We start from the raw sequence: 22,500 nt of genomic DNA, 5'->3' as shown, positions 1-22,500 counted from the left end.
GTTCATTCTCGTGTTACGCATCACGTTTGAGCTTCTGTAAGAACCAATGAGGTTCATTCTCGTGTTACGCATCACGTTTGAGCTTCTGTAAGAACCAATGAGGTTCATTCTCGTGTTACGCATCACGTTTGAGCTTCTGTAAGAACCAATGAGGTTTATTCTCGTGTTACGCATCACGTTTGAGCTTCTGTAAGAACCAATGAGGTTCATTCTCGTGTTACGCATCACGTTTGAGCTTCTGTAAGAACCAATGAGGTTCATTCTCGTGTTACGCATCACGTTTGAGCTTCTGTAAGAACCAATGAGGTTCATTCTCGTGTTACGCATCACGTTTGAGCTTCAGTAAGAACCAATGAGGATCATTCTCGTGTTACGCATCACGTTTGAGCTTCTGTAAGAACCAATGAGGTTCATTCTCGTGTTACGCATCACGTTTGAGCTTCTGTAAGAACCAATGAGGTTCATTCTCGTGTTACGCATCACGTTTGAGCTTCAGCAAGAACCAATGAGGTTCATTCTCGTGTTACGCATCACGTTTGAGCTTCTGTAAGAACCAATGAGGTTCATTCTCGTGTTACGCATCACGTTTGAGCTTCTGTAAGAACCAATGAGGTTCATTCTCGTGTTACGCATCACGTTTGAGCTTCTGTAAGAACCAATGAGGTTCATTCTCGTGTTACGCATCACGTTTGAGCTTCTGTAAGAACCAATGAGGTTTATTCTCGTGTTACGCATCACGTTTGAGCTTCTGTAAGAACCAATGAGGTTCATTCTCGTGTTACGCATCACGTTTGAGCTTCTGTAAGAACCAATGAGGTTCATTCTCGTGTTACGCATCACGTTTGAGCTTCTGTAAGAACCAATGAGGTTCATTCTCGTGTTACGCATCACGTTTGAGCTTCAGTAAGAACCAATGAGGATCATTCTCGTGTTACGCATCACGTTTGAGCTTCTGTAAGAACCAATGAGGTTCATTCTCGTGTTACGCATCACGTTTGAGCTTCTGTAAGAACCAATGAGGTTCATTCTCGTGTTACGCATCACGTTTGAGCTTCTGTAAGAACCAATGAGGTTCATTCTCGTGTTACGCATCACGTTTGAGCTTCTGTAAGAACCAATGAGGTTCATTCTCGTGTTACGCATCACGTTTGAGCTTCTGTAAGAACCAATGAGGTTCATTCTCGTGTTACGCATCACGTTTGAGCTTCTGTAAGAACCAATGAGGTTCATTCTCGTGTTACGCATCACGTTTGAGCTTCTGTAAGAACCAATGAGGTTCATTCTTGTGTTACGCATCACATTTGAGCTTCAGCAAGAACCAATGAGGTTCATTCTTGTGTTAAGCATCACGTTTGAGCTTCTGTAAGAACCAATGAGGTTCATTCTCGTGTTACGCATCACGTTTGAGCTTCTGTAAGAACCAATGAGGTTCATTCTCGTGTTACGCATCACGTTTGAGCTTCAGCAAGAACCAATGAGGTTCATTCTCGTGTTACGCATCACGTTTGAGCTTCTGTAAGAACCAATGAGGTTCATTCTTGTGTTACGCATCACATTTGAGCTTCTGTAAGAACCAATGAGGTTCATTCTCGTGTTACGCATCACGTTTGAGCTTCTGTAAGAACCAATGAGGTTCATTCTCGTGTTACGCATCACGTTTGAGCTTCTGTAAGAACCAATGAGGTTCATTCTCGTGTTACGCATCACGTTTGAGCTTCTGTAAGAACCAATGAGGTTCATTCTCGTGTTACGCATCACGTTTGAGCTTCTGTAAGAACCAATGAGGTTCATTCTCGTGTTACGCATCACGTTTGAGCTTCTGTAAGAACCAATGAGGTTCATTCTCGTGTTACGCATCACGTTTGAGCTTCTGTAAGAACCAATGAGGTTCATTCTTGTGTTACGCATCACGTTTGAGCTTCAGCAAGAACCAATGAGGTTCATTCTCGTGTTACTCATCACGTTTGAGCTTCTGTAAGAACCAATGAGGTTCATTCTCGTGTTACGCATCACGTTTGAGCTTCTGTAAGAACCAATGAGGTTCATTCTCGTGTTACGCATCACGTTTGAGCTTCTGTAAGAACCAATGAGGTTCATTCTCGTGTTACGCATCACGTTTGAGCTTCTGTAAGAACCAATGAGGTTCATTCTCGTGTTACGCATCACGTTTGAGCTTCTGTAAGAACCAATGAGGTTCATTCTCGTGTTACGCATCACGTTTGAGCTTCTGTAAGAACCAATGAGGTTCATTCTCGTGTTACGCATCACGTTTGAGCTTCTGTAAGAACCAATGTGGTTCATTCTCGTGTTACGCATCACGTTTGAGCTTCTGTAAGAACCAATGAGGTTCATTCTCGTGTTACGCATCACGTTTGAGCTTCTGTAAGAACCAATGAGGTTCATTCTCGTGTTACGCATCACGTTTGAGCTTCTGTAAGAACCAATGAGGTTCATTCTCGTGTTACGCATCACGTTTGAGCTTCTGTAAGAACCAATGAGGTTCATTCTTGTGTTACGCATCACGTTTGAGCTTCTGTAAGAACCAATGAGGTTCATTCTCGTGTTACGCATCACGTTTGAGCTTCTGTAAGAACCAATGAGGTTCATTCTCGTGTTACGCATCATGTTTGAGCTTCTGTAAGAACCAATGAGGTTCATTCTCGTGTTACGCATCACGTTTGAGCTTCTGTAAGAACCAATGAGGTTCATTCTCGTGTTACGCATCACGTTTGAGCTTCTGTAAGAACCAATGAGGTTCATTCTCGTGTTACGCATCACGTTTGAGCTTCTGTAAGAACCAATGAGGTTCATTCTCGTGTTACGCATCACGTTTGAGCTTCTGTAAGAACCAATGAGGTTCATTCTCGTGTTACGCATCACGTTTGAGCTTCTGTAAGAACCAATGAGGTTCATTCTCGTGTTACGCATCACGTTTGAGCTTCTGTAAGAACCAATGAGGTTCATTCTTGTGTTACGCATCACGTTTGAGCTTCTGTAAGAACCAATGAGGTTCATTCTCGTGTTACGCATCACGTTTGAGCTTCTGTAAGAACCAATGAGGTTCATTCTCGTGTTACGCATCACGTTTGAGCTTCTGTAAGAACCAATGAGGTTCATTCTCGTGTTACGCATCACGTTTGAGCTTCTGTAAGAACCAATGAGGTTCATTCTCGTGTTACGCATCACGTTTGAGCTTCTGTAAGAACCAATGAGGTTCATTCTTGTGTTACGCATCACGTTTGAGCTTCTGTAAGAACCAATGAGGTTCATTCTCGTGTTACGCATCACGTTTGAGCTTCTGTAAGAACCAATGAGGTTCATTCTCGTGTTACGCATCATGTTTGAGCTTCTGTAAGAACCAATGAGGTTCATTCTCGTGTTACGCATCACGTTTGAGCTTCTGTAAGAACCAATGAGGTTCATTCTCAACTGACGCATCACGTTTGAGCTTCTGTAAGAACCAATGAGGTTCATTCTCGTGTTACGCATCACGTTTGAGCTTCTGTAAGAACCAATGAGGTTCATTCTCGTGTTACGCATCACGTTTGAGCTTCTGTAAGAACCAATGAGGTTCATTCTCGTGTTACGCATCACGTTTGAGCTTCTGTAAGAACCAATGAGGTTCATTCTTGTGTTACGCATCACATTTGGGCTTCTGTAAGAACCAATGAGGTTCATTCTCAAGTGACGCATCACGTTTGAGCTTCTGTAAGAACCAATGAGGTTCATTCTCGTGTTACGCATCACGTTTGAGCTTCTGTAAGAACCAATGAGGTTCATTCTCAACTGACGCATCACGTTTGAGCTTCTGTAAGAACCAATGAGGTTCATTCTCAAGTGACGCATCACGTTTGAGCTTCTGTAAGAACCAATGAGGTTCATTCTCGTCTTACGCATCACGTTTGAGCTTCTGTAAGAACCAATGAGGTTCATCTCGTGTTACGCATCACATTTGAGCTTCAGCAAGAACCAATGAGGTTCATTCTCGTGTTACGCATCACGTTTGAGCTTCAGCAAGAACCAATGAGGTTCATCTCGTGTTACGCATCACATTTGAGCTTCAGCAAGAACCAATGAGGTTCATTCTCAAGTGACGCATCACGTTTGAGCTTCTGCAAGAACCAATGAGGTTCATTCTCGCGTTACGCATCACATTTGAGCTTCTGCAAGAACCAATGAGGTTCATTCTCGTGTTACGCAGCACGTTTGAGCTTCTGTAAGAACCAATGAGGTTCATTCTCGTGTTACGCATCACGTTTGAGCTTCTGTAAGAACCAATGAGGTTCATTCTCGTGTTACGCATCACGTTTGAGCTTCTGTAAGAACCAATGAGGTTCATTCTCGTGTTACGCATCACGTTTGAGCTTCTGTAAGAACCAATGAGGATCATTCTCGTGTTACGCATCACGTTTGAGCTTCTGTAAGAACCAATGAGGTTCATTCTCGTGTTACGCATCACGTTTGAGCTTCTGTAAGAACCAATGAGGTTCATTCTCGTGTTACGCATCACGTTTGAGCTTCTGTAAGAACCAATGAGGTTCATTCTCGTGTTACGCATCACGTTTGAGCTTCTGTAAGAACCAATGAGGTTCATTCTCGTGTTACGCATCACGTTTGAGCTTCTGTAAGAACCAATGAGGTTCATTCTCGTGTTACGCATCACGTTTGAGCTTCTGTAAGAACCAATGAGGTTCATTCTCGTGTTACGCATCACGTTTGAGCTTCTGTAAGAACCAATGAGGTTCATTCTCGTGTTACGCATCACGTTTGAGCTTCTGTAAGAACCAATGAGGTTCATTCTTGTGTTACGCATCACATTTGAGCTTCAGCAAGAACCAATGAGGTTCATTCTCGTGTTACGCATCACGTTTGAGCTTCTGTAAGAACCAATGAGGTTCATTCTCGTGTTACGCATCACGTTTGAGCTTCAGCAAGAACCAATGAGGTTCATTCTCGTGTTACGCATCACGTTTGAGCTTCTGTAAGAACCAGTGAGGTTCATTCTCGTGTTACGCATCACATTTGAGCTTCTGTAAGAACCAATGAGGTTCATTCTCGTGTTACGCATCACGTTTGAGCTTCTGTAAGAACCAATGAGGTTCATTCTCGTGTTACGCATCACGTTTGAGCTTCTGTAAGAACCAATGAGGTTCATTCTCGTGTTACGCATCACGTTTGAGCTTCTGTAAGAACCAATGAGGTTCATTCTCGTGTTACGCATCACGTTTGAGCTTCTGTAAGAACCAATGAGGTTCATTCTCGTGTTACGCATCACGTTTGAGCTTCTGTAAGAACCAATGAGGTTCATTCTCGTGTTACGCATCACGTTTGAGCTTCTGTAAGAACCAATGAGGTTCATTCTCGTGTTACGCATCACGTTTGAGCTTCTGTAAGAACCAATGAGGTTCATTCTTGTGTTACGCATCACATTTGAGCTTCAGCAAGAACCAATGAGGTTCATTCTCGTGTTACGCATCACGTTTGAGCTTCTGTAAGAACCAATGAGGTTCATTCTCGTGTTACGCATCACGTTTGAGCTTCTGTAAGAACCAATGAGGTTCATTCTCGTGTTACGCATCACGTTTGAGCTTCTGTAAGAACCAATGAGGTTCATTCTCGTGTTACGCATCACGTTTGAGCTTCTGCAAGAACCAATGAGGTTCAATCTCGTGTTACGCATCACGTTTGAGCTTCTGTAAGAACCAATGAGGTTCATTCTCGTGTTACGCATCACGTTTGAGCTTCTGTAAGAACCAATGTGGTTCATTCTCGTGTTACGCATCACGTTTGAGCTTCTGTAAGAACCAATGAGGTTCATTCTCGTGTTACGCATCACGTTTGAGCTTCTGTAAGAACCAATGAGGTTCATTCTTGTGTTACGCATCACATTTGAGCTTCTGTAAGAACCAATGAGGTTCATTCTCAAGTGACGCATCACGTTTGAGCTTCTGTAAGAACCAATGAGGTTCATTCTCGTGTTACGCATCACGTTTGAGCTTCTGTAAGAACCAATGAGGTTCATTCTCAACTGACGCATCACGTTTGAGCTTCTGTAAGAACCAATGAGGTTCATTCTCAAGTGACGCATCACGTTTGAGCTTCTGTAAGAACCAATGAGGTTCATTCTCGTCTTACGCATCACGTTTGAGCTTCTGTAAGAACCAATGAGGTTCATCTCGTGTTACGCATCACATTTGAGCTTCAGCAAGAACCAATGAGGTTCATTCTCGTGTTACGCATCACGTTTGAGCTTCAGCAAGAACCAATGAGGTTCATCTCGTGTTACGCATCACATTTGAGCTTCAGCAAGAACCAATGAGGTTCATTCTCAAGTGACGCATCACGTTTGAGCTTCTGCAAGAACCAATGAGGTTCATTCTCGCGTTACGCATCACATTTGAGCTTCTGCAAGAACCAATGAGGTTCATTCTCGTGTTACGCAGCACGTTTGAGCTTCTGTAAGAACCAATGAGGTTCATTCTCGTGTTACGCATCACGTTTGAGCTTCTGTAAGAACCAATGAGGTTCATTCTAGTGTTACGCATCACGTTTGAGCTTCTGTAAGAACCAATGAGGTTCATTCTCGTGTTACGCATCACGTTTGAGCTTCTGTAAGAACCAATGAGGATCATTCTCGTGTTACGCATCACGTTTGAGCTTCTGTAAGAACCAATGAGGTTCATTCTCGTGTTACGCATCACGTTTGAGCTTCTGTAAGAACCAATGAGGTTCATTCTCGTGTTACGCATCACGTTTGAGCTTCTGTAAGAACCAATGAGGTTCATTCTCGTGTTACGCATCACGTTTGAGCTTCTGTAAGAACCAATGAGGTTCATTCTCGTGTTACGCATCACGTTTGAGCTTCTGTAAGAACCAATGAGGTTCATTCTCGTGTTACGCATCACGTTTGAGCTTCTGTAAGAACCAATGAGGTTCATTCTCGTGTTACGCATCACGTTTGAGCTTCTGTAAGAACCAATGAGGTTCATTCTCGTGTTACGCATCACGTTTGAGCTTCTGTAAGAACCAATGAGGTTCATTCTTGTGTTACGCATCACATTTGAGCTTCAGCAAGAACCAATGAGGTTCATTCTCGTGTTACGCATCACGTTTGAGCTTCTGTAAGAACCAATGAGGTTCATTCTCGTGTTACGCATCACGTTTGAGCTTCAGCAAGAACCAATGAGGTTCATTCTCGTGTTACGCATCACGTTTGAGCTTCTGTAAGAACCAATGAGGTTCATTCTCGTGTTACGCATCACGTTTGAGCTTCTGTAAGAACCAATGAGGTTCATTCTCGTGTTACGCATCACGTTTGAGCTTCTGTAAGAACCAATGAGGTTCATTCTCGTGTTACGCATCACGTTTGAGCTTCTGTAAGAACCAATGAGGTTCATTCTCGTGTTACGCATCACGTTTGAGCTTCTGTAAGAACCAATGAGGTTCATTCTCGTGTTACGCATCACGTTTGAGCTTCTGTAAGAACCAATGAGGTTCATTCTCGTGTTACGCATCACGTTTGAGCTTCTGTAAGAACCAATGAGGTTCATTCTCGTGTTACGCATCACGTTTGAGCTTCTGTAAGAACCAATGAGGTTCATTCTTGTGTTACGCATCACATTTGAGCTTCAGCAAGAACCAATGAGGTTCATTCTCGTGTTACGCATCACGTTTGAGCTTCTGTAAGAACCAATGAGGTTCATTCTCGTGTTACGCATCACGTTTGAGCTTCTGTAAGAACCAATGAGGTTCATTCTCGTGTTACGCGTCACGTTTGAGCTTCTGTAAGAACCAATGAGGTTCATTCTCGTGTTACGCATCACGTTTGAGCTTCTGTAAGAACCAATGAGGTTCATTCTCGTGTTACGCATCACGTTTGAGCTTCTGTAAGAACCAATGAGGTTCATTCTCGTGTTACGCATCACGTTTGAGCTTCTGTAAGAACCAATGTGGTTCATTCTCGTGTTACGCATCACGTTTGAGCTTCTGTAAGAACCAATGAGGTTCATTCTCGTGTTACGCATCACGTTTGAGCTTCTGTAAGAACCAATGAGGTTCATTCTCGTGTTACGCATCACGTTTGAGCTTCTGTAAGAACCAATGAGGTTCATTCTCGTGTTACGCATCACGTTTGAGCTTCTGTAAGAACCAATGAGGTTCATTCTTGTGTTACGCATCACGTTTGAGCTTCTGTAAGAACCAATGAGGTTCATTCTCGTGTTACGCATCACGTTTGAGCTTCTGTAAGAACCAATGAGGTTCATTCTCGTGTTACGCATCATGTTTGAGCTTCTGTAAGAACCAATGAGGTTCATTCTCGTGTTACGCATCACGTTTGAGCTTCTGTAAGAACCAATGAGGTTCATTCTTGTGTTACGCATCACGTTTGAGCTTCTGTAAGAACCAATGAGGTTCATTCTCGTGTTATGCATCACGTTTGAGCTTCTGTAAGAACCAATGAGGTTCATTCTCGTGTTACGCATCATGTTTGAGCTTCTGTAAGAACCAATGAGGTTCATTCTCGTGTTACGCATCATGTTTGAGCTTCTGTAAGAACCAATGAGGTTCATTCTCGTGTTACGCATCACGTTTGAGCTTCTGTAAGAACCAATGAGGTTCATTCTTGTGTTACGCATCACGTTTGAGCTTCTGTAAGAACCAATGAGGTTCATTCTCGTGTTACGCATCACGTTTGAGCTTCTGTAAGAACCAATGAGGTTCATTCTCGTGTTACGCATCACGTTTGAGCTTTTGTAAGAACCAATGAGGTTCATTCTCGTGTTACGCATCACGTTTGAGCTTCTGTAAGAACCAATGAGGTTCATTCTCGTGTTACGCATCACGTTTGAGCTTCTGTAAGAACCAATGAGGTTCATTCTTGTGTTACGCATCACATTTGAGCTTCTGTAAGAACCAATGAGGTTCATTCTCGTGTTACGCATCATGTTTGAGCTTCTGTAAGAACCAATGAGGTTCATTCTCGTGTTACGCATCACGTTTGAGCTTCTGTAAGAACCAATGAGGTTTATTCTCAACTGACGCATCACGTTTGAGCTTCTGTAAGAACCAATGAGGTTCATTCTCGTGTTACGCATCACGTTTGAGCTTCTGTAAGAACCAATGAGGTTCATTCTCGTGTTACGCATCACGTTTGAGCTTCTGTAAGAACCAATGAGGTTCATTCTCGTGTTACGCATCACGTTTGAGCTTCTGTAAGAACCAATGAGGTTCATTCTTGTGTTACGCATCACATTTGAGCTTCTGTAAGAACCAATGAGGTTCATTCTCAAGTGACGCATCACGTTTGAGCTTCTGTAAGAACCAATGAGGTTCATTCTCGTGTTACGCATCACGTTTGAGCTTCTGTAAGAACCAATGAGGTTCATTCTCAAGTGACGCATCACGTTTGAGCTTCTGTAAGAACCAATGAGGTTCATTCTCGTCTTACGCATCACGTTTGAGCTTCTGTAAGAACCAATGAGGTTCATCTCGTGTTACGCATCACATTTGAGCTTCAGCAAGAACCAATGAGGTTCATTCTCGTGTTACGCATCACGTTTGAGCTTCAGCAAGAACCAATGAGGTTCATCTCGTGTTACGCATCACATTTGAGCTTCAGCAAGAACCAATGAGGTTCATTCTCGTGTTACGCATCACGTTTGAGCTTCTGTAAGAACCAATGAGGTTCATTCTCAAGTGACGCATCACGTTTGAGCTTCTGCAAGAACCAATGAGGTTCATTCTCGCGTTACGCATCACATTTGAGCTTCTGCAAGAACCAATGAGGTTCATTCTCGTGTTACGCAGCACGTTTGAGCTTCAGCAAGAACCAATGAGGTTCATTCTCGTGTTACGCATCACATTTGAGCTTCTGGAAGAACCAATGAGGTTCATTCTCGTGTTACGCATCACGTTTGAGCTTCTGCAAGAACCAATGAGGTTCATTCTCGTGTTACGCATCATGTTTGAGCTTCTGTAAGAACCAATGAGGTTCATTCTCAAGTGACGCATCACATTTGAGCTTCTGTAAGAACCAATGAGGTTCATTCTCGTGTTACGCATCACGTTTGAGCTTCTGTAAGAACCAATGAGGTTCATTCTCAAGTGACGCATCACATTTGAGCTTCAGCAAGAACCAATGAGGTTCATTCTCGTGTTACGCAGCACGTTTGAGCTTCAGCAAGAACCAATGAGGTTCATTCTCGTGTTACGCAGCACGTTTGAGCTTCAGCAAGAACCAATGAGGTTCATTCTCGTGTTACGCATCACGTTTGAGCTTCAGCAAGAACCAATGAGGTTCATTCTCGTGTTACGCAGCACGTTTGAGCTTCAGCGAGAACCAATGAGGTTCATTCTCGTGTTACGCAGCACGTTTGAGCTTCAGCGAGAACCAATGAGGTTCATTCTCGTGTTACGCATCACGTTTGAGCTTCTGCAAGAACCAGTGAGGTTCATTCTCGTGTTACGCATCACGTTTGAGCTTCAGCAAGAACCAATGAGGTTCATTCTCGTGTTACGCATCACGTTTGAGCTTCTGCAAGAACCAGTGAGGTTCATTCTCGTGTTACGCATCACGTTTGAGCTTCTGCAAGAACCAATGAGGTTCATTCTCGTGTTACGCATCACGTTTGAGCTTCAGCAAGAACCAATGAGGTTCATTCTCGTGTTACGCATCACGTTTGAGCTTCAGCAAGAACCAATGAGGTTCATTCTCGTGTTACGCATCACGTTTGAGCTTCAGCAAGAACCAATGAGGTTCATTCTCGTGTTACGCATCACATTTGAGCTTCAGCAAGAACCAATGAGGTTCATTCTCATTCTCAGAGTGAATTCCTGAATTTGTTTTACGCTTATAGAGGAACTGTGAGTTATTTGTATTTATGCAATTTCTGTCATCAATGCAACAAACCAGAACAGTGTGTAATATATGTTGAAACACTTGCCACAGCAAACAGAAGCCCTTTTGCTCAGATGAGTTTGTGAAAACATTGACGAGAGCAGACTTTTCCTCTCCTCTGATGGTTTTGCTGAACTATTTCTGAAAGGTTTCTTCTTCTTTTCAGAAAAAAAACAGTTCAGAACGGATTTATAAATAACAAAAAAAGTTCTGAGAACGTTCCCTGTTAGCTGTGATTACTCCATTCGAAGGATAATGATCACATTTGACGGCTGAAATGTGCTGTTTACTTGCTGAAATGATGGAGTTACCTTCATCTGAGCCGCTTCAGGAAGGAAACGTGAGGAAACTTCTCTGAAGTCATTGGCCACCAGAAGTTATAAACAATGATTGATTGTTTCTGAGAGGAAGTTCAGGGAATTAGGTGAAGGAGCCAGGCAAATGAGACGTGAAGACCTCCAGTTATACTGAAATATTGCAGTCACAAACATTGTGTTTTTGTGTCCAGCATTTTTCTGTAAGAAATGAATGAGAAATCACCATCGATTCACCAAATTGTTTCCTCTAGACCAGGGTTTTCAATCCTTAGATGCCATGATCCACTAAAATGTGACCCTGGACCACAAAACCTGTCACGAGTCGCACGGGTATATTTGTGGCAATAGCCAACAATACATTGTATGGGTCAAAATTTATGCTAAAAATCATGAGGATATTAAGTAACGATCATGTTCCATGAAGATATTTGTTAAATTTCCTACCGTAAATATATAAAACATGTATTTTCTGAGTAGATGTAGCAAAATCACAAACATAAATGGACAATTTTACAATTATTTTCTCAATGTTTAGATTTTTTTGCACCCTCAGATTCCAGATTTTCAAATAGTTGTATCTCGGACAAATATTGCCCAATGGAAAGCTTATTTATTCAGCTTTCATATGATGTATAAATCTCTATCTAAAAAAATTGACCCATGTGACTGGTTTTGTGGTCCAGGGTCACATGATCATCGTTGTGTGAGGGACCACGTCCTAATATTCAAAAGGCTGGTTTCGTGGATGTGTGTTTGTTTAAGTTGGAAGACATTGAGGTTTTGACCTGGTAAATAAATATGAAAATGCACTTTGTACATTTGCACGTATTTGCCTGCGGCCGGAGCCGGAGTGATGCTTTTGGGGTTCATGTCTGTTTGTATGATCATTTATCTGCACACATTTTGCATGATATTTGGATCTCGACAGAGACATTATGTGAGGAGAAATGCACTTCTGTGTTATTTTTGTGAATATGTTTGACCATGTGTTTGATTGCACTGAACTGGAACAATTTTGCATTGCAGGAATATTCATCATGAGAAGATTTGCATCTATGTGTTTAACACAAACATGTTACTGCTATAGATTAAATTGTGTTTTCCAGCAAATTTTCCAGTTTAAATATTTTTATTCAGTTTCATTTTTGCTTCTTTTGTTTTGGCTTTGTCAAAAAAAAAATTTGGCATTAAATTTTTTTTAATAAATGTGTGTGTTTATATAATATTTTATATAATAATTAAATATGAAATATAATATAAATGTTTGATATAATTTTAAATTATATATTATATAATTGTTATATATTAATTGAATACACAAATGTGTGTGTATATATCATATTTTATATAATAATTGAATATTAAATATAATATACATATTTTATATCATTTTAAATGATATATTATAGAATTAATATATACTATTTTTATATATTAATTGAATATAAAATTAATGTTTTTATATTTGTAATTATATATATATAATATTTTAATTCATTTATATATTAATTGAATGTAAAATATATAAATATGTTAAACAATTTCCATTTGTAATGTATGATATATATATATGTATGTATGTATGTATGTATATGTAGTATTATATGAACTAAAAAAAAGTATTATACATTTTCTGAATAAATAATTTTTCCACTAAAATATTTAACACCATTACTAACCTACTAACACCATTAGTAATAATTGTACTTTATTTGTGTTTTCAGGCTCCAGCTGATTGACGATCTGTCTTATGAAGATGTAAAGAAATGCTACAGGGGTTCAGTAAGTATATGTCATGTCTAAATCAGATAATATCCAGCAGATGAACAATCTCTGTGTAACGTATGATTCAAAGTTACTGATTTAAAAAGACATACTTAAAAGCACACCTGAAATGCATTGGATAAAAGTATCTTTAGATCTTGCATTAATAGTTTCTCAGTTGTGTTTATCAGTCATCCATGATGCAAGATTGTGGTTAAATATTACAAAGCCTTGTTCCTTATGGGCCTCTCACCAGTTCAGTCCCAGCTTTAATGAAGTCAAAACCCATCGGGCGCTGGATGAACATAAAGCCTTCGGTGGTTTTTATCAGGTGCAACTGAATCAAGAAGTTTCCAGCGTGGGAGTTTCCCACTCGTACAAAACTAAACGCTTCCTGTCATGTGAGAATATCCGTCAGTTTAGTGTTGCACGGCCTCTAGAGAAGGTTTCTCAACTGATAGTGTTGAGAAAGTTAGAATAAAGTTCCGGATTTTCAGCATCTTTGCCATGAAGATGCCGCTGTGTTATGCATGAATGGAGAGGAAGATTAAACCAATGCAAAAGTCTCCATCGACATGTTTCTCTTCACAGACCGTCAGCAAATACAACTCTCAGTACCACAAGCTGTTCTCCACCGTCCCGAAGGAGGAGATCCTGATGAAGGGTAACGTATCGGATTTGTGATGCTGTGTCTTTCATCAATATCTAGATGTGTAAACCACTGTTACGCTGGTTTCATTGGGATTCGGCATCAGATTTGGACTAAAAATGTATTGTATTTCACACAAAATGTCCTGTTTTCTCCAGTGTATTCCTGCGCTCTTCTGCGGGACATTCTGCTGCAAGGACGGCTTTATATCTCCCGAAACTGGCTGTGTTTCTACGCAAACCTTTTCGGCAAAGACATTAAGGTTTGTAGCGAATACAGTTCTTTAACGTTCAAAATAATGCGAGATTTATCAGTGATCAAATCTGCATCAGTGTTGGTACTGTTAGCTAAAACTATAAAAAAATATTTAAAAATAAAGTTGAAATGATATTTATATAGATGAAAAACTTGAAATTCTAAAACTGAAATAAAAATAAAGCTAAGTAATTATTGCATGTAACAAAATTACTTAAACTAAAATGAAAATATACAAATAAAAGTTCATTTTAAAATTAGGGCTGTCAAGAGATTGCGATTTTTTTTTTTATCTAATTAATTACATGCAATTTAATCGCACACCAAATTTGGCTGAGAAATAATTTAAAGTCATTATTGTGTTAAATGAGAAAAGCGTCAAATAGACATTACAAAAAGTAGCTTTAGAAGAAAAAAAAAAGCATATAAACATAATTTATTTCACATAAACATTTAGGCTTCTATGGCCATAAAGGTGTGTAAATGATTGTAACCTTTAAAGATTTTTTTTATTAAAATGGAAAAATATTTTTTCGTTTAAAACTAAAACTGCCAGTAGGTGGCGGTAAATGTCTAAATGAGTGAGTCATTGAATCATTCATTCATTCATTCAAACAGCTGATTCATTCAGGAATGAAGTAAATGGCTCTCTTTATGAACGAGTCATTGAATCATTGTTTCACCCGATTGATTCACTCAACATGCGATTCAGAAACGGATTCAACGGTTCTGCTCTGGCTTTATAGGGAATTTTTTTGTTCACAAAAGCAGGTAATTTTGTGTCTAAAACATAACACAATATTAACTTCTTATTGTATAAATGTAATGTATGTATAAAATCAGCATCGCATTTGCATTTGTGCTGTTCAGGACAAAAATAGCACTTGTGTGATATTGCTCAACTATATCATGATATAAATATGAGACAAAAACTCACACAGCCTATTTTTATCTCTTCTCCCATGATATATTACAGAAATATTTAACAGTCATTGATATTTTCTGTTGTGCGTTATAATGTTTTAATGCCTAATTATACTTTTAGCATGTAAACAAACTAAATATATGAATATCTGCCATCATATTAAACTTCTGGGGATTTTAAGAGAGGTGATTTCCATCTGGAAATGAATAAAATCTTGCCAAAAAAAAAAAAAAAGTCTAGGGGAAATCAGGAAAGTCCTGTTCTGTATAAAACTCTTATCAGTCGTTTCGTCTGATCCGTCTGCATCAGATCTATGACAACTCATTCAGAATGAAAGAAACTAGTTGATGTTTTTATTTTCCTAATTTATTTTAATTTTTTTTTTTTTTTCTGTTCAATTATTATTACCCCTGTCTTTTTTTCATGCATATTTGTTAGGATGTGTTTTATTTGTTTGCATTTTAAAAAAAAGGTGTAATTACAAATTATCTTCTGCTAAAAAAACACATTAAAAGATTCAAACACAAAATGAAAGAAACTATAATATATCTCAGCGATTCTAGAACAACTGAATACTGACCTGATTTAAACCCGCCGCTTTGTTGACTCCACTGATGTCCAGTTCAGGTTTGGCTAAATTTGGATGAGTTTTTTCCCATTTTTATCTTCCGTTCTGTTTGTTTTGTCTTTGTTTTGTTTGTTAACGCTGATAGAATGATAGAGTACAAAGATCCAGGATCTTCAACTCTGACACAGTTATTTTGTTTAGATCATTTAGCAGATGCTTTTATCCAAAGTGAAAGTCCTCATAACGACTGCTTACATGTGATGTTTTTATCAGAGAGTGATAATCGATATGATTATTCTGATCATGTGGTTGTTGTGTTTGGTGGTGTAGGTCGCCATCCCGGTGGTGTCTGTGCGACTGGTGAAGAAACACAAAACCGCAGGACTGGTTCCCAACGGTCTCGCCATCACCACCGACACCAGCCAGAAGGTGAAGAACGCAAGCGGTTCACACACACACACACACACACACACACACACACACGACCTGCAGGTTCACCAGTGTCATCAAACACTGATGATGCAAAACACAGTTCAGAAAGATCACTGGATGCAGAGTCCATCGTGACGGCAGATTTTATACTGTATTTGCCAAGAACAAAAACAAAAACAAATCACAATTCACCCGTTGATTTCTTAAAGGGGGGGTGAAATGCTCATTTTCACTCAATCTCCTGTTAATCTTGAGTACCTATAGAGTAATATTGCATCCTTCATATCTCCAAAAAGTCTTTAGTTTTATTATATTATATTAAGAAAGATAGGATGTACCGAGTCTTTCCGGAAAAAAAACGAGCGGCTGGAGGCGGGCCGTGTGGGCGAAGCTAAAGCTGTGCTAACGCGCCGAGCTAACAAGACACAGAGACAATAGATTAGAAGCAGTTTTACTCACCGAACGTTTATCATTGTGACTGCTCGATCCTTAAGCATTAGACGATCTGCAAATCCGTCGATCTGGGCTTTAAAACAATCATCGTCGAAATGCAGGGAACAAACATTCTTGCACAACTCCGTTTATGCTCAGGAAAAACAAACTCCATCCACGGATGCCTTATGGTTCTTTGGGAATCTGTGCAGGGTTGTCTTGCTCTGGCAACCAAAAACACACTTCTTTGGTGACATTGGCTTCCCAAAAGCCGGGCAGGGCGCTTTGATGGCGAACTGCTTTCGCTCTCTTGCTCTGGTCTACGAGTGCGCGCGCGCCCGCGATCTTACCGGAGAAGTGCCCTTAGGACCCATATAAGGAAATTCAGCTACATCTGACGTCACACATGCCCATACTCGAAAAAAACTTTCCGAAACTTGTGACAAACCGGAAGGACAATTTTTGGCACAGAAATACTCCTTCAAACGTACAATTTAATTTTAGAAACTTTGACCATGTTTAGCATGGGAATCCAACTCTTTACCAGTGTAAAAAACTCAGTATGCATGAAATAGCATTTCACCCCCCCTTTAATTATATCTCCTAGACAGCTTTGACATAATTATATATATATATAATTATATATCTGCCAATGGGGTATAAAAAATAATTTGAATTTACATAAACTTTCTTGTTTTCCATTTCACTTAAAATAGCTTGACTGTAACTCGACACCCTTGCCTCATTTAGTATGCGTGGTTCTATGAATATGCAAATGAGCCCCGCCTCCACTCACTCACTCAGCTCAGAGATCCACTGGTTGACGATCACACGTTGATCTGATTGGTTACAAGGTAGTTTGTGACGTCAGAAACACCAGCGATTTCAAAGTGTGTGTTTGAGACTGTCTTTGGTTCACTGCAGTTTTAAGGAGGAAATACTCAGCAATGCTGTCGACTTATGAATTTACACATGGTTTGTCTTAAAGCAGATTAAAAACACCACATAGACACATAAACAACATTAAAAGCTGGATTTACACCACAGGGGGACTTTAAATTAGTTTAGTTAAGTTCCTTAAGAGACTTTATTCAATTGTAACAAGGTTCTTTCTCTTTGTCAGTATGTGTTTGTGTCTCTGCTGTCGCGGGACAGTGTGTATGACGTGCTCAGGAGGATCTGCACACACCTGCAGGTGACACACACATTATCAGGCTTTCGTTTACAATATTGTATTATAATAACTAGGGCTGTGAAACGATTAATCGCATCCAAAATAAAAGATTGTGTTTACATAATATATGTGTGTGTAATTATTTTGTATATATAAATACTCACAGACACACATGCATGTTATATATTGTGAAAAATGAAAAATGTGTTATTTATATATAAAATATTTATATGTAATATAAATTATATATACAGTTTATACATGCTAATTTTTCTTAAATATATACATGCATATGTGTCTGTATTTATATATACAAAATAATTACACACAGTACACACACATATATTATGTAAACACAATCTTTTATTTTGGATGCGATGACTCGTTTCCCAGCCCTGATAATCACTCAGTGTGTGTGTGAGTGTGACGGAGAGCAGAGGGTGATGTGTGTGTGTGTTTGATCCTCAGGTGAACGGGAAGAAGAGCTTGAGCCTGAAGCAGTTCCTGGAGGAGCCGGGATCTCTGTCCACGGTAAGAGAAACACTCGTGCTGGCCGGTGGGACCAAACAGTTATATCACGGTATTTTTCAAAATTATACCAGTTTCACGGTATATGACGGTGTGTGTGTGTGTGTGTTTTCAGTGTTAAACACATTTTCTACTGATTGAGAGAGGAAATCCTGCAGTAGATTGACTTAGAATGCCCGATTTTACTGTCGTGAGTCGATACTGTAGAAAAAGGGTTAGTTCCCCCAAACATGATAATTCTGTCAGTAATTACTCTCCCTCATGTTGTTCAACCCCGTCAGACTCTCGTTCATCTCCAGAACACAAATTAAGATATTTCTGATTAAATCTGAGAGCTGTCTCACTCCTCCATAGGCTTCTGTGTTAGTGAAACTTGCCGGCACAGAAAGTTAGTAAAGACAATGTTTAAAATAGTCCAAGTGACTCCAGTGGCTCAACCTTCAGTTCATCAAGCGACGAGAATACTTTTTGTGCGCAAAAATAACGACTTTATTCAACTCTTCGTGTTCTTCTGTGTTTCTCTGAGTGAGTTCACGAGTGTAACAGCGCAGCGCTTCTGGGTTATACATCAGAACGGAGGCTCGCTATTGGCTGACGCTGGTCATGTGTGTGATGCTGGCCAATGGTGAGCCGATGCTCTGAGACGTCTCAGCATTTCTAACTTATGTCTCACTGATGTTCAGGATGAGTTCCCGGTGAGCGCGGACTTCACGCCGGTGTTGACGTGGCGGAGGAAAGCGTCGGCTCCCTCAGTGTCTTCATCTCTGCCGGATCTGCTGGGAAACTCCACGAGCAGCCTGAGCGCAGCAGACACACCGTACATCACTGAGACGCCGCTGCAGGGTAACACACACACACACACCGTACATCACTGAGACGCCGCTGCAGGGTAACACACACACACACACACACACACACACACAACACCGTACATCACTGAGACGCCACTGCAGGGTAACACACACACACACACCGTACATCACTGAGACGCCGCTGCAGGGTAACACACACACACACACCGTACATCACTGAGACGCCGCTGCAGGGTAACACACACACACACACCGTACATCACTGAGACGCCGCTGCAGGGTAACACACACACACACACACACACACACACACAACACCGTACATCACTGAGACGCCACTGCAGGGTAACACACACACACACACCGTACATCACTGAGACGCCGCTGCAGGGTAACACACACACACACACCGTACATCACTGAGACGCCGCTGCAGGGTAACACACACACACACACCGTACATCACTGAGACGCCGCTGCAGGGTAACACACACACACACACACACACACACACACAACACCGTACATCACTGAGACGCCACTGCAGGGTAACACACACACACACACCGTACATCACTGAGACGCCGCTGCAGGGTAACACACACACACACACACCGTACATCACTGAGACGCCGCTGCAGGGTAACACACACACACACACCGTACATCACTGAGACGCCGCTGCAGGGTAACACACACACACACACACACACACACACACAACACCGTACATCACTGAGACGCCACTGCAGGGTAACACACACACACACACACACACACACACAACACCGTACATCACTGAGACGCCACTGCAGGGTAACACACACACACACACACACACACACACAACACCGTACATCACTGAGACGCCACTGCAGGGTAACACACACACACACACACACACACACACACACACACACAACACCGTACATCACTGAGACGCCACTGCAGGGTAACACACACACACACACACACACCGTACATCACTGAGACGCCACTGCAGGGTAACACACACACACACACACACACACACACCGTACATCACTGAGACGCCGCTGCAGGGTAACACACACACACACACACACACACACCGTACATCACTGAGACGCCGCTGCAGGGTAACACACACACACACCGTACATCACTGAGACGCCGCTGCAGGGTAACACACACACACACACACACACCGTACATCACTGAGACGCCACTGCAGGGTAACACACACACACACACACCATACATCACTGAGACGCCGCTGCAGGGTAACACACACACACACACCGTACATCACTGAGACGCCACTGCAGGGTAACACACACACACACACACACACCGTACATCACTGAGACGCCACTGCAGGGTAACACACACACACACACCGTACATCACTGAGACGCCACTGCAGGGTAACACACACACACACACCGTACATCACTGAGACGCCACTGCAGGGTAACACACACACACACACCGTACATCACTGAGACGCCGCTGCAGGGTAACACACACACACACACCGTACATCACTGAGACGCCGCTGCAGGGTAACACACACACACACACACACACACACACACCGTACATCACTGAGACGCCGCTGCAGGGTAACACACACACACACACCGTACATCACTGAGACGCCACTGCAGGGTAACACACACACACACACCGTACATCACTGAGACGCCGCTGCAGGGTAACACACACACACACACACACACCGTACATCACTGAGACGCCACTGCAGGGTAACACACACACACACACCATACATCACTGAGACGCCGCTGCAGGGTAACACACACACACACACCGTACATCACTGAGACGCCACTGCAGGGTAACACACACACACACACACACACCGTACATCACTGAGACGCCACTGCAGGGTAACACACACACACACACCGTACATCACTGAGACGCCGCTGCAGGGTAACACACACACACACACCGTACATCACTGAGACGCCACTGCAGGGTAACACACACACACACACACCATACATCACTGAGACGCCGCTGCAGGGTAACACACACACACACACACACACACACCGTACATCACTGAGACGCCGCTGCAGGGTAACACACACACACACACCGTACATCACTGAGACGCCGCTGCAGGGTAACACACACACACACACACACACACACACACAACACCGTACATCACTGAGACGCCACTGCAGGGTAACACACACACACACACACACACACACCGTACATCACTGAGACGCCGCTGCAGGGTAACACACACACACACCGTACATCACTGAGACGCCACTGCAGGGTAACACACACACACACACCGTACATCACTGAGACGCCGCTGCAGGGTAACACACACACACACACACACACACACACACAACACCGTACATCACTGAGACGCCACTGCAGGGTAACACACACACACACACACACACACACCGTACATCACTGAGACGCCGCTGCAGGGTAACACACACACACACACCGTACATCACTGAGACGCCACTGCAGGGTAACACACACACACACACACACACCGTACATCACTGAGACGCCACTGCAGGGTAACACACACACACACACCGTACATCACTGAGACGCCGCTGCAGGGTAACACACACACACACACCGTACATCACTGAGACGCCGCTGCAGGGTAACACACACACACACACCGTACATCACTGAGACGCCGCTGCAGGGTAACACACACACACACACACACACCGTACATCACTGAGACGCCACTGCAGGGTAACACACACACACACACACACACACACACACCGTACATCACTGAGACGCCGCTGCAGGGTAACACACACACACCGTACATCACTGAGACGCCACTGCAGGGTAACACACACACACACACACACACACACACACACCGTACATCACTGAGACGCCACTGCAGGGTAACACACACACACACACACACCGTACATCACTGAGACGCCGCTGCAGGGTAACACACACACACACACACCGTACATCACTGAGACGCCACTGCAGGGTAACACACACACACACACACACCGTACATCACTGAGACGCCACTGCAGGGTAACACACACACACACACACACACACACACACACACACACACACACCGTACATCACTGAGACGCCACTGCAGGGTAACACACACACACACACACACCGTACATCACTGAGACGCCACTGCAGGGTAACACACACACACACCGTACATCACTGAGACGCCGCTGCAGGGTAACACACACACACACACACACACACACCGTACATCACAATATTTTTATTTGGAATTTGGGAGAAATGTTATCATACATTGTTTATAGAATAAAACAAAAATGTTATAACACACATCTATTAATAGTAAAACCAGAGAAACTGATCATTTTGCAGTGGTCTCTTAATTTTTTTCAGAGCTGTATATGATGTATATTAGCATACATTAGTGTATAATTAATAATTTAAATAGTTAATTAAAATTATTTTATATATAAATGATAATTAATGAATTTGAAATAAATAGTTATAAACTATATAAAAAATAATATAATATATATATAATCATCTTATACAATATATATATTTATAATTATATATATATATTCTACATTATATAAATTACTAATTTATTTTATTTCATATTTTTTTATATACTGTATATCAGTATTAATAAATTGTTATATATAAATTATATAATATATGAAATTAAAGAGTTTGAAATAAACAATTTTAAATTATATATTATTTTAT

At 41.6% G+C, this 22,500-nt stretch overlaps 1 protein-coding gene across 2 annotated transcripts in view; it reads left to right on the top strand.

Annotated features, from left to right (window-relative positions):
- Positions 1–22,500, top strand: part of gramd2ab (GRAM domain containing 2Ab) — a 44,022-nt gene that overhangs the window by 17,004 nt on the left and 4,518 nt on the right. For both annotated transcript variants that reach the window (XM_081355554.1, XM_081355553.1), the window contains exons 3-9: positions 12,939–12,996; positions 13,570–13,642; positions 13,786–13,889; positions 15,706–15,804; positions 17,363–17,434; positions 17,882–17,944; positions 18,625–18,784. In XM_081355554.1, coding sequence (XP_081211680.1) covers positions 12,939–12,996; positions 13,570–13,642; positions 13,786–13,889; positions 15,706–15,804; positions 17,363–17,434; positions 17,882–17,944; positions 18,625–18,784 — 629 coding nt within the window. The remainder of the gene's footprint in view (positions 1–12,938; positions 12,997–13,569; positions 13,643–13,785; positions 13,890–15,705; positions 15,805–17,362; positions 17,435–17,881; positions 17,945–18,624; positions 18,785–22,500) is intronic.

Source organism: Scardinius erythrophthalmus (genome assembly GCF_964197995.2).
Source record: "Scardinius erythrophthalmus genome assembly, chromosome: 24".
NCBI lineage: Eukaryota > Metazoa > Chordata > Actinopteri > Cypriniformes > Leuciscidae > Scardinius > Scardinius erythrophthalmus.
This window is presented reverse-complemented; position numbering and strand designations above follow the sequence as displayed.